The following is a 12,546-nucleotide window of genomic DNA, read 5'->3' on the forward strand; positions in this document are numbered from 1 at the left end:
ATATTCTGTTATTGTATATATTACAATACCTACAGAAACATACAAGCTTCTTGAAAGATTTTAATATAATTTTAAGTTAGTTAAAATTCAGCTTCATATACTACATGATGTTAGCACAGGAAATGTAGTTGACAACTTTTCTTACACTAATAGTACGTAGTGTCTCAGGCTAAAGCACAACTACAATGCAATTGTCTCAATATGGGTTACAGAAAGCACGCAGAGACTTAATCTCAACTTTTCTAATTATCAAGAGTTGAAAAATTTGGCTTACAACACTCTTCAGCACTGTTTGACATCAGCTCACCCCTGCAGGTGATGTCTGAGTGGATCAGAAAGCCAACCTTTAAAAAGATGTTAGTCTACATGAATGAAGTTAATAGGAGCTTTCCATGTACTTAGCTGGAGAAAGGCGCAGACCCTGGCTCCTTATGTAGGAAGTTTGAGCAGAGAATAGCTACACACTAACAAAAGAAACCTTTGGTACCCAGGGTCTTAAGCCCACATAATACCCCTGCATTCATCTCTTTCTCTGCCTATTGGGAAAAAAGGGTCTGTTTGTTTTTCTGATTCAGTCGGCCCTTTCAGCTCTTTGAATCTAAGGAGTGCACTGTGAAAAGAAGAGCATCTTATCAGCCCGCTCTAGACCAGCAGGCAAACTCACATCCGAACACAAAACACAGCCCTGCCAGCACGAGGCCTGGCCCCACTGCCCTCCGCTCCTGCCAACACCCTGCCCAGCGCCCGACACACTGCACAGGGGCCTTAATGGTTCTTGCAGGGAGAGCACAAAATAGTATCTGATAAATTGGCTTCATGTATAAACTACGCGGGAGCACCAGACAAGAGCATCAGCAAGGGCGTATCCAGACATTTATTAACAACAAACCAAAACTAGCACATACAATAAGCAGTTTTGTTATGTAGGGACTTGAACACTTCGAGTACAAGATACAGATACCTCCATGCACTGCTGGGCAGCATCTGCAGAGCACTGCTGAGATAACACACCAGTGATTCTCAGCAAAAATATATTTCTATAAATTAACAGGGAGGAGAAAGCAAATAGCAATTTTTGTTTAAGCTTCAAGAAAATATGAGAGTAACTTTCACTGTCGCGAAGGTTAGCTACACAAGATACACTGTCCAACAATGCACTAAGAGTTCAAAATTGCCAAGCCCATTTCCTCGTTATTTGTATGAAACCCTTCACTGCACATAGCAGTGATATCCAATTCACTATTTCTGCCCTTAATGCATCCCAACCCCAAGCGAAATTGGACAAACTTTCCCAGTATTGCTGGCTGAACTTGTCAAATGACTTGTTTCAGCTACTAAGAGCAGCAGACACAGAAGGATTTTTTATCACCTGGAAAGAAGCTTGTCATAGTATTTTTGGCATGCTTTGCCAAGACGGGAGCTTGTCAGTGACCTCTACTCCATTTACCCTCTAGTGCACACATATAGCATGCTTTCCCATTAACTTAAAAAGTAAGATTTTTTCCTTTTTTTTTAAATAAAAGAGTCAATGAAAAAAACAACATGCTAAGCAAAAAATAATGGAACATTAATACTAACGTTGCGTATATGTGCGCGCGTATCTAAAAAGTGCAGCCAAAGACAAACGGCCCAGCAAGGCTGTAACTCAACTATTTCAAATATTTTATTTCCAGCGACTAAACAAACAAACAAAGAAATACCTCTTTCAGTACAGCTCCATAGATGCGAGTGCTCCGAGATTATCGGAGAGCTCTCTCTGCCCATAAAATGTCATAGGGTCCCCCCGTGCCCTCCGCGGGGGGAGCAGGGGCGCGTCCGAGGGGCGGCGGAGGTTTTCTGGAGGGTTGTTTGAAAGAAAGAACGCGCCCATGTCCCTTCAATCATTTCACGCCGAGCGAAAAATATCCAGACCGAAGTTTCGCTGTTGCGACACTGGGTCCTTTCTAACCTGTTGCCGATCCCAGCGGGGCCGCGGCCGCCCCGCACCGCCCGCTAAGGTGACCCGGCGGCGGCCGCCCGGGCACCCGGCAAGGTCACGGCGCCGCTCTTCGGGAGGGGAGTAAAAAAAAAATTGAAAAGAAAAAGAATAGTTTCTTTTTGTAAATCCCAGCTCTCGAGAAGCGAACAGGCTGCGCGCTGCAACTCACGCCAGTCGCCATCCCTGTCCCCACTCATCCCCAAGCACCTCGGGGTGCGGGGGGATCGCGGAGGTCCGGAAGCTACAAACCTACACAGCCCTCCCTTACCTGCTTCCGATACGGGGTCCGGCTGCCGCCCGCCGCGCTGCTGTTGCTGCTGGGGAAGATCATCGCCCCGCCTGATCCCCCGCTCCCCCTCGGGATGGGGAGCAACTTTGGCGGCCGCCGAGCTGCGGCGCGGCGGGGCTGCAGGGCGCTCTGCGCCTCCGTGCCTTCTCCGCCGGCTGCGACTCCTCCGCTCCCCCTCCTCGGCCCGCGCCCCGCCCGGCCCGGCCCCGCTCCGCGCCGACCCTACCCCGCGGCTGCCGCCCTGCCTGCCATGCACAGGCCCTGCTGACCGCCGCCGGCCGCCCCAGCCCGGCCCAGCCCAGCCCGGCCCGGCCCGGCCCCGCCGGCCCCACCTCCCGCCGGCCGCAACCACCGCCCCGAACGAGGGAGGGAGCGCGCCGGGCCGCGCCGGGGAGCGGGAGGGGGCGCACTGCCCCGTCCTGCGCGGGGGTGAGGGGGCGCGGAACGGGGCGCGGCGCCAGGGCAGGCGCGGAGCGGGGCGGGGGGCGCGCCCCCTCCTCTCCGCCCCCCCGCGCCGTGCAATGGTTGCGCCGGAGCGGAGCGCGGGGGGGCCGCGTGCCGCGCATTCCGCCGCGGGGCGCGCCCGGCGGGGCCCGAGCCGCGCGTGTGGGGCCGCCCTACGGAGCCCCGACGGGTGCGGGCACAGCCGGGGTTTGTGTGCCGTCCTAACTAAGGGGCTGACGGCTCCGAGGGGCATAAATACTGCAGGCTTTGACTCAACTTTTTCTTGACTAGAGATGGGGAGTGGGGGAGGAACATCCGGTCACAGCCCTCTCCAGTGCCTCCAGGCAGCACTTGGGAAGTAAGAGGAAACTCTTAGTTTCTTCACAAAATTTGGGCCTAGGAAACATTACAGTTCTTAAACAACAAGACTGGGACACACGGAATAGAAGGAGTTTCCAACTTCACTTACTAATACTATGCACTGTTAACATTACTACGTTTACATTGCCTGGTGATGTTGGTAATCTAGTTTCTAAGAAAGTTCACAGCTCTAGCTCTGTCAGGCCACTGACTCTGATCTGTGACACTGCAGAAGACCTTCTGTCACGGACATGCATCATCAGGCACCTTTTGGTTTCTCTTCCTCTTTCTGACATAACCATGGCCCAGAGCTCACACACCCCCACACGACCAGGGGAAAGAGCTGGGAAGAAACAGAAAATTGCCAGGTAGTTCATTACCAAAAAGCTGAATAATATCATACTACACTAGATTCTGCAAAAGCCATAATCTTCAGTTAGTCACTTTCCGAGAAATAATCTCTAAGTATTCTGGTATCCTAATATATTGCTACCACAGATCAGAGTCCATCTGAGTACAGCTTATGGTAAGAAAGCATCACAACTTGGCAGACCTACGTTCTGCATAACTTACTTTTTTTCCCCTCTTTCAGGTCCTAAAATGGATCTCGTTCAGTTTGGCCTTGATTTGATAATACAGGTTTAAGGGCTGCTAGTACTGGATGGAAAGCACTGCAGGTACATGGTGATCACTGACACTGGAAAACATTTGACAGAATAAGTTTGTACCAGCAGAGTTTATGCCAGATCAGGTACCATCTGTCTGTACTACCCTAACTTTCATGCTGGGTCATGGAACAGTTGTATTCCCACTGCTGGTATAAAACTAGCACAGGGACTTAGTGCTAGGATAAATTCATATTCCCTGGTCTGGCTGAGGCCTCATGCCTTCCTTACAACATCGGCTGGCATCACTACTGAAAAAGCAACAGTTCAGCAACTGATTCTGGGTGAAACTGTCTTTTATTTTTCTGTGATCAGGTTAATTTTCTTCCAGATAATTTCCTTTGTCTGGTTCAGCATGTGGCTGTGCCGCTGCTTGTGCCAGTGTAATGGAGGAGGTAGCATGTGAGCAAAAATAGACAGAGGCAAGAGGGTGGATATGAGTGCTTGTTTTGGCAGCAATATCAGATTATATTGGCTTAATATGTTCATGTACCTGTGGCTTAATTTGACAGAAATGTAGTTGTGTGCTCATGCCTTCCCGAGATGTACCACACACAGCAGGCGATCTGTGCTCTGGTCTTACTTATTACAGCCCCTTGGTCACAGCTGTCACAATCAGGCTCAGTGCTGAAGTACCGTGTTAAAGCAGCACAAACTGTAACAGTGGCAGACTTCTTCTCCTGCTAAAATCTCTATTCCCAAATGAAAAATAAGAACAGTATTGTCCTGGGCAGTGTTGCAGTCACCCCAAGGGGTGACAAAGCTTACATCTGCTCCACCTACGGGAGGGCTTTGTTAGCTGGAGAGGCGTACACTGACCACACCTTCCCCTTGTGGGGAAAACCTTTTCAAAACCCATCAATCATCCCTTGCTTCCTTCCCTCTCCTCTTCCTGCCCCATCCCCCAGGGAAGAGGCTGGAGGGATGTAAACACTATATGCTTGATTGGGCCTATTCTCAGTCACTGTCATATCAGGGAAGGCTCTCAAGAATATTCCAAAGCAGTATCTGAAACACTGCTGTCTTTCCCTCTCTGCTGTCACATGTCCCACAGCTTCCCCATTTGTCATGGATTTCCCTCTCTTAGATGCAGTATGTTGCACATTTATCTCGGTTATCAGTACTCTTTCCTAACATATTAGGACAACACAGACCAACAAATATAATCCTGTAAACATCTACTAGATCACAATCAAATGGTATTTGAATATTTATTTTTGTTAAAGAAAGACTCATTACAGAATTTCCTGTGAAGAAAACGCGTGTCCTTTCCTAAGTGCTAATTTGCCTATATTCTACTCTTTTTTAAAGTCTTGAATAATCTGTCTCCATGTGTATCTCAAACAGGGAAATAGCTACCTTCTAAAAGCTATGATGGGATTATCAAGAATACAGAGTCAGACTCCTTACAGCAGTGTGTCTGGAGAGAAGGGGACAGCAGACCTAAACTGAAACAAGAGAGTTTCTGACTGGACATCAGGACAGCCAGACATTGCTCTAGGTGGCTGTGCACTGCCCACCCTTGAACATTTTCAAGACCAGGCTGCAAAGAGCCCTAAGCAACCCTACCTGATCTTTTTGCTGATGCTGCTTTGGGCTGGAGGTTGGACTAGAGATCCCCTGAGGCCCTTCCAATCTGAATTTATGCTGCTTTATTCTTACTCCAGAATACAGGCAAAATGACTTATGTGTAAAACTGTATTTGAGATTAAGTTGATAAAGCTCAAGATAACTGCCTGGACTTTTCAGTACCTGTGCTGTGATATATCAGTTCAAGTACTGATAACAATCCTCCTACATATTTTCTGGGATGCAAGAAGCATGCCTTGTTTGAAAAGAACAGTCTCAGTCTTACTTAGCAATCCCAAAATTGAGACACCTAAATGTATACACACGTGATAATTTAAATAATATTTTCAAGGACTTTGTTAATAACGGCATACAACAAGTGTGAACAGACTTGGAGATAGCCAAGCATCTTACTGTTTGCAGTTATACTTGAGGAATTCATTTTGATCCTGAGGGAAAAAGGTGACCACGGGGTCTAAGGTGCCTCTATAAATCATTCTTTAAATTACCCAGAGCTGCTTATTCAGAAAAAAAAAAAAAAAAAAAGGAAAACTTGTGAGCAGCTCTGGTGCATTTTTGAACTACAGTGTTGCAATTACATATTCTGTTTAGTTTGTTTGTTTTGTTTTTTTAATGTACAGTTCAGAAATTTAGGTTAGCAGAGAGACTGGGTAAAGACAGAAAGAAAGTTTTGACTGAAAACATGGAGACAACTGAAAGTACTAAAGAATCTTTCCAGTAATGCTTAGCAGTCTTAACAAACAGTAGACTGGCATATAGCTAAGCCATTATTTTAAAAACAGTTCTACACATTTAAGCTGCTACTTTACCATTTCTGTTCTAAATCAAATTCATGGCTTCCCTTACTTATCTCAAAGTTCAACCAAAGTAGCTAATTCCCCTCAGGGCATTCAATGCCTCTGTAGGACAGATGGTCCCTCAACACTGGATCTGCTTTAAAAAGGAAACTTACAGTCTATTGCAAATTCCTATGAGTCCAGATTGGATCTCCTGAATTTCCTAAAGTCAATCCTGTTCTCCTGTCCACTTCACGGTCTTCTGAAGACCCACCAGTAGAAAAGAGACTGCAGCACCTCATTTTCCCACCCATGGGCTTCCATCACAATGCTCACTTCCTTGAGCATCCATCCTCTCATCACACCCAATCATATGGAGAAAGATAGAAACCAGAGTAGGCAGGAATTTGAGCCACAACAATGTAAAAATACTTTTAAATACCCTATGCAAACCAAGGAAACAGTATGCAGGGCTGAACTTTGGGAGATACTAAGCATTTCCTGTAAAGTGTTAATAAAGGGGTATGGGAAGTTGAGCATTGTACAGAAGCAAATTTTTAATTTTAGGCTTAAATCCATCTATTCAGAACTGAAAGCATGAAAAGCATTTCTAACAGCCAAAGGAACAGAGTAAACTTCATTACATGGGAAGCTCTTTTAGAGATAAGTAATCTCATAATTAATTGTTTTTATCATAAAGTATTACCAGTACATAGGTAATGAAAGAAATCTGTATCTTGCTAAGTAAGAATAAGGAGGAAAGGTCAGTAGAAATGGGATGTAGTAATGCCGTGAACATGCCAAAGACTTGCTATATAAAATCTTCTGTAAATTTTCTTCTGAAGAAATATATGATCTGCTAAGAGTGAGGTATTGCACATACAATGAGAAGCTGTTGTTTAAGAATGCAGTCTTCAAAATAATGGCATGAATATATGCAACAATAAGAAAAGAATCTCCATGAGGATCACAATCAAAAGGGGAAGACAAATAATCTTTTCCAGATGTACCACTTCAAATAGCGGTACCAAAGTACCAAATTACTTATACTCTACATTAGAATATTAAAAAAAAAAAGCGCAAGCACTATGTTATCACTCATTATAAAATACCTGTGCACAATCACTGTAACCGATTTTTTTTTTTAACTCATCAGCTCATTCTCTCTGGGAATCCTCCAACCTGTCTCTGATTTTTCCATCACCTCTACTGCAGTTTTTTTTCCATTAAATACAACAGCTCTCTTTGAAAAAGAGAGCAGCCCTCTGCTCCCTGAAGTGCTCAACCCTCTGCTGTGGCACTAGGGTTGTGTCTCCAACAACATGCTTTGACTCCTATTCATTTCAGCTTTGCAGTTCATTCCTTCCATGCTTCCTTAAATGTTCTTGGAAAGACACAATATAAATTGCACAATTATAAGTACTTATTGCCATTCCTTCACTGATGACTGGTGTTAAGAATATGAACATAGAGAGCAACAAAATCTCTTGTTAATGCCATGCCAGCATTTTATGTCATGGAATGCATTATTTATTATTTGAAAGCCATGACAAGACACTTCCTTATAGAAGCATTTCCACTGTCTAACAAATCCCCTTCCTAAACATCCCTTGTATATTCTGGAAAGCACAAGTATGAAACACAATTACTGTAAAGGATTACTATATAACAGAAATTTAAGGAGATAGCTCCTAATCAGTAATTAAAGGAAAGGACAAAATCCAATCCTCATTTGTAGAATGAATGAAATTACTCCTCAAGATCTCAGTGCTGCCATTCAGTTGATAAGGTTTCCAGACACTTGTTTGAAATTATAAAGCAGTCAAAGCTTGTAAACAGTTGCCAAATTTATTGTAGAATAAAATAATAATGTCTGTAAAAAATGACAAAACATATTGCTTTTTCTGCTCTGTTATTAACTGTGTAGGAGTTGTTCAACATTATATTAAACCATATTTATTTTTTTAAGTGAGACTACTAAGAAGAGCTCACTCTTTTGACACACATTCTTGACTGTGTATTTTTACATTTTGTACAACATAAATTTATTTAACAATAGAAGAAAGCAAAAATATTGCTAAGTATTTTCTAGGAAACAATGATTCTATGTAGTTGTTTGATTTTTATATATTTTACATATTTACATTTTAATACAAATATTAATGAAAGTCTAGAAACACACGAACATTTTTTCTAGAACTTCATTAATGGGCTTCTAAAGTAGGAATATATCTGCTGGGTTTTAAGCAGAAAAGAGGTTCTTTCTAGCCACAATATGTTCCATTTTGGTGTGCTGGGTTTCTTGGATGAAATTACTCATCACGTGGACCAGGCTTGAATGGTTACTATTCTATGAAAATTTTAGAACAGTTAACGACAATGAAAAAAATAAATCACTACACAACAGTTAGAGTGGAAGGTCTGACCAAAAATCGGCCAAACATAAATCTTACTCCTTTGCATGTTGTTTTCTTGGTATCTAAGGCCATGAAAGCTTCAGATTTGTTAGTGCTCTGCCGTTATAGAAAAAAAAATCAGACTCTTACCTGGTCTTTACACATCTATAAAATGGAACATACACTTTGAAACCTTGAATGAAACATGCATTATTTGCATTATAAGCAATTTTTGCACTAATGCCATGAGGAGCAGGCTGGAATCACAACATACGCTAAGTCCAGAATGTCTCTTTATGGAAAAAGAGGAACAAGACCCAGAAAGTCATTTATGATATGATACATCAAAAAAGATGGAGTTATTGTCACTAGTGCAAAATCAGGCTTGCACACTCAAGCTAAGTGCTTGAAGAGTATCTGAGGAAAAGCCAGAGCAGATACTGCTTATCAAACCTGAGTTGCTGATAGCAGTTACACTGGCAGGAGCGACAAGCCAAGACTGGAGATTGTGTACAGTAGGTGTATACATGTGGGTATCTTGGAACAAATCCACAAAACACCACTCTTTACAAACAATGTTGCTGTCCTAAGATGACTCTTCTTGGTTTTTTTTTTCCTTTCCCTGAAACCAAGTCCTGTCATGTTTGTTTGACAAATAATAGTAGTCAAGTGAAGAACTGACAGCTCTACCCACTGGCATGCACTGCACAAATTTTTTCTGTCCTCACACACTTCCCTGTCAATTAACCTCATTTCTGACCTGCTCCAACTCCCCTGAGTACATGGACAACACTGTACTGGCTCTCTGGGATCCATTTACATCATCTCAGTTAGAGTGTGAGAAACTAATTTCTATATAGATTTCAAAGGGGTATGTAATTTTTATCTGTTTCAAAATTACAGCCTTTATCCTCCAAGTTTGTTTTATAATCACATCTAAACAGAAAGATGTTTGTTTATAACACACAATCTGATTTTAATGACCTAATTTGAAGTACAAAGTGAAGAAATAAGATCATGTGTGAGAAGTTAAGCAAACATTCAATAATGAGTGTTAATCTTATCTCATTTTCAGTATCTTTAAAATAAAAGTATCCACTTAAACTTTGATAGAATTGTTCCTGATTCACCTGTTACAGCTTACATCTCTGACAGGCATCATGGATTTCAGTCTGCCAAAGAAGCTGTAAACAGTATTCTACTCGAAATACACAATCTGCTCCTCTGAGTTTTGAAAATGCATACTTGCTATGTTTACAGCATCTCCACAACATCAATATAACACTGACCAAAATGATCAACAGATATATTTTCAGAATAAGAAAATTCTTACATGTAAATTCAGCACTCATAAAGGTCATCTAGCCCATGGTCATTGCAGTGAAAGACCTCCACCACCAAGCCAGTCAGCATAAGCAGCAGAAGGTCATGCCTCAGTAACTTGCAGAGCCCACACTCTGAGGTGAAAGAAGGGTGTAGCTCCTTCCAATGCAGCCCTCTCCTGACGGGCTACAGGATCCTACACTTGAAGGTACAGGATGTGGATGATGAACCACAGACACGGGTAAAAAGCAGGAGGTGAACACCAATGTTATCCTCTGATACACTGTATAGCAATCAGCTGCAAACAGGGGGGGTTTTGCCACTTCCACTCTGAGCTAAACTAGCGACCAGCTGCATTGCTACTCCAAGTCTGTATCTTCATAGTCATCATTTCAGTTCCTGCAATTTTAAATTCAGATATGATCTGAATATTTATGTTCAGTAATCAGTAAATTAATCAAGATGGCTAGGATAATTTATATCAGGGAGTAAATCATAGAGTTATTTACTAATGTTCCATACTAAATGTCATGGGCTTGCAGCAGCACAAATCATGGTGGGAAAATATTTCATTGCATCATAATTAAGTTTTACATTTATTTAAGTAAATAGATTCTTAGAGTTATTTTCAACACATTCTCTTGAGTTGGATTCCAAGTATCAGATTCTGCACAACCAGTCTGTTCACCAATATCAATGCACGTAAATCAAAGATAAAACCTGGAATGAAATCCTGGTCTGATCAACAGGAGCTTAACCAGCACGTCCCAGATTTCACCCTGAATGAAAGCACTTACAGTGTGCTTTTGTGATTTACTGAGTTTATTCCTCAAGACATTTAATGCTCAGGGATGCTGAAAAGGAGGAAGGCTTCTGCTCCTTTCCCCCTTCCTGCTTTGAGCTTCATGTTTTCAAGCCCTTTGCTTAATCCTCTGTTTCTTTTGCTTGTTGATTCAAATCCATAACTCAGCAGCTGTTCTTTCGGCCATGGTGGGGAGTTGAACAGGGTCACCAAGGTGTCTAACAGAACCATCACAAGTTAAGTGGCAGGAGCACACAGCCAGAAGAAGGCAAGATGGGGAAGGTGTGTGTCCCCCACGGGAGCAAGCTGGGTGGCTTCTCTCAGTCTAAGGGCTCCCTTGTGGAATTTAACTCAAAACATTTTCACTAGCAACTGATTTTTTAACAGTACGTTTCCAGTCATATTCCAGAAAAGTGAGATTATTGCCACAACCAGACTCCAGACATTTTATGCAGATGTGCTGCAACAGAGTTGGGTGAGTTCAGATAACACAAGAATTACACTGAACTTTCGCCCCTAGTTTCAGTGTTCTTTGAAGTTCTTCAGTGCCTTGGCAACTCCTTTCCCTATCTTTCACTACTGCAGCTTCTGTCAGAAGCTCTGCATAGTGAAGATTTTCTCCATTCTGGGATCTTCAAAAAGAATTTTGCACTAAGCTCCCCGGGGACAAGATCTCCACAAAGCCTCTGTGCTTGCAAGTACAACTTGCTACACTAATTTCTGAGAAAAGCAAAACTCCCAGCTGTGTTTGCTGAATGAGACAAAAATTATTTCAGCAAATGGCTACAGGAACTTTCTATGACTACCTACTAGGAGGAAATAGACAATCTTTTTCTAGCAGGAAGCAAATTTGGATCATTTTCACAATAGTATTTTAACATGAATCTATGTGAACATGTGCTCATGCATGCATGCCAGGTTTTTGCTACTTATCCATCAAAAATACAAGTAAACAACTGCTCACTTCAGGACCTGGTCCAGTTGTCCCTTAATGCAATACAGAAGTACATCATGATGAAAACTGGGTACTATCATAATATTGCTTTTGACCCTAAGACACAACATACCCTTCACTATTTGAAAGATCTTGCAAAAGTTTTCACATGAAAATCTGTTTGCGTAATTATAGATGCAGTTATGTTGTGTTTTTCAAATGGACCTGTCAGATACAGTGTTTTACCAAATTAACTGAACTCCAGTGAAAAATACCGTCCAGCTATATTTGGTGAAGTACACAAAGTTGTGTTTGGACAAACAGAATGCTTTTGGAGACCCACGGATACCGTTGCTCCAGAACACAGGCTTAGATCCTCCAGAAGTGAGGAAAGGGTAATGGCCTGGAAAGGCAAACATGCTTGCTTCTTATACCATCATTGTAATCAGTTACTTTACAGCAGACAGACTCATTACTATAAATTGCAACTAGAGGCACTTTGCCTTGCAAAGGAATTCATAAAAACATGTCAGATCATGTCAGCTGAGATGTTATATAAATCACATTCTGCACTAACTGAAAAAATACATTTTGCATCCAAGAAATTTCAGATTGTTTTCTGAATAGACCCCACTGTTTCACAACTCAGGAATTTTTATCAGAGTTACAGACATCATTTAAAAGACTAGAAAAGAAAGTTGAAAATCTAAATATGCCTAAATGCTTCCACTTTAATCTCCTTATTCATTGCCTTTCCACTGAAGTTGCTACTTCATTCCACAAAAGGGTTGTTCCCAACATTGCCTCAGACTATATAAGCATACCATTAACTTCTGTGCTTGTATCTATGCAGTCAAGTGACATTACCCAGAGAAAAAGGAGTGTTCTTAAATCAACTACAAATGTACTGACAAAAGGTATGAGTAAAGTAAAATCCTTATGTTTTCACAGTATTTTCAGCTGCTCCTGACACCATAACTTTTTGGTTT

At 42.3% G+C, this 12,546-nt stretch overlaps 1 protein-coding gene across 4 annotated transcripts in view; it reads right to left on the reverse strand.

Moving 5' to 3' along the window:
* The window catches only part of RBMS1 (RNA binding motif single stranded interacting protein 1), a 143,275-nt gene that overhangs the window by 87,144 nt on the left and 43,585 nt on the right, over nucleotides 1-12,546 (reverse strand). Inside the window, exon 1 of one of the 4 annotated variants that reach the window (XM_071561628.1) lies at nucleotides 2,247-2,549. The exons of 2 other annotated variants lie outside the window; for them this stretch is intronic. In XM_071561628.1, coding sequence (XP_071417729.1) covers nucleotides 2,247-2,309 — 63 coding nt within the window. In that variant the 5' untranslated portion in view covers nucleotides 2,310-2,549. Of the gene's footprint in view, nucleotides 1-1,700; nucleotides 2,025-2,246; nucleotides 2,550-12,546 lie in introns of those variants that run through there. One more of the 4 variants, XM_071561629.1, reaches the window with a different exon arrangement.

This window comes from Pithys albifrons, chromosome 8 (assembly GCF_047495875.1).
Source record: "Pithys albifrons albifrons isolate INPA30051 chromosome 8, PitAlb_v1, whole genome shotgun sequence".
NCBI lineage: Eukaryota > Metazoa > Chordata > Aves > Passeriformes > Thamnophilidae > Pithys > Pithys albifrons.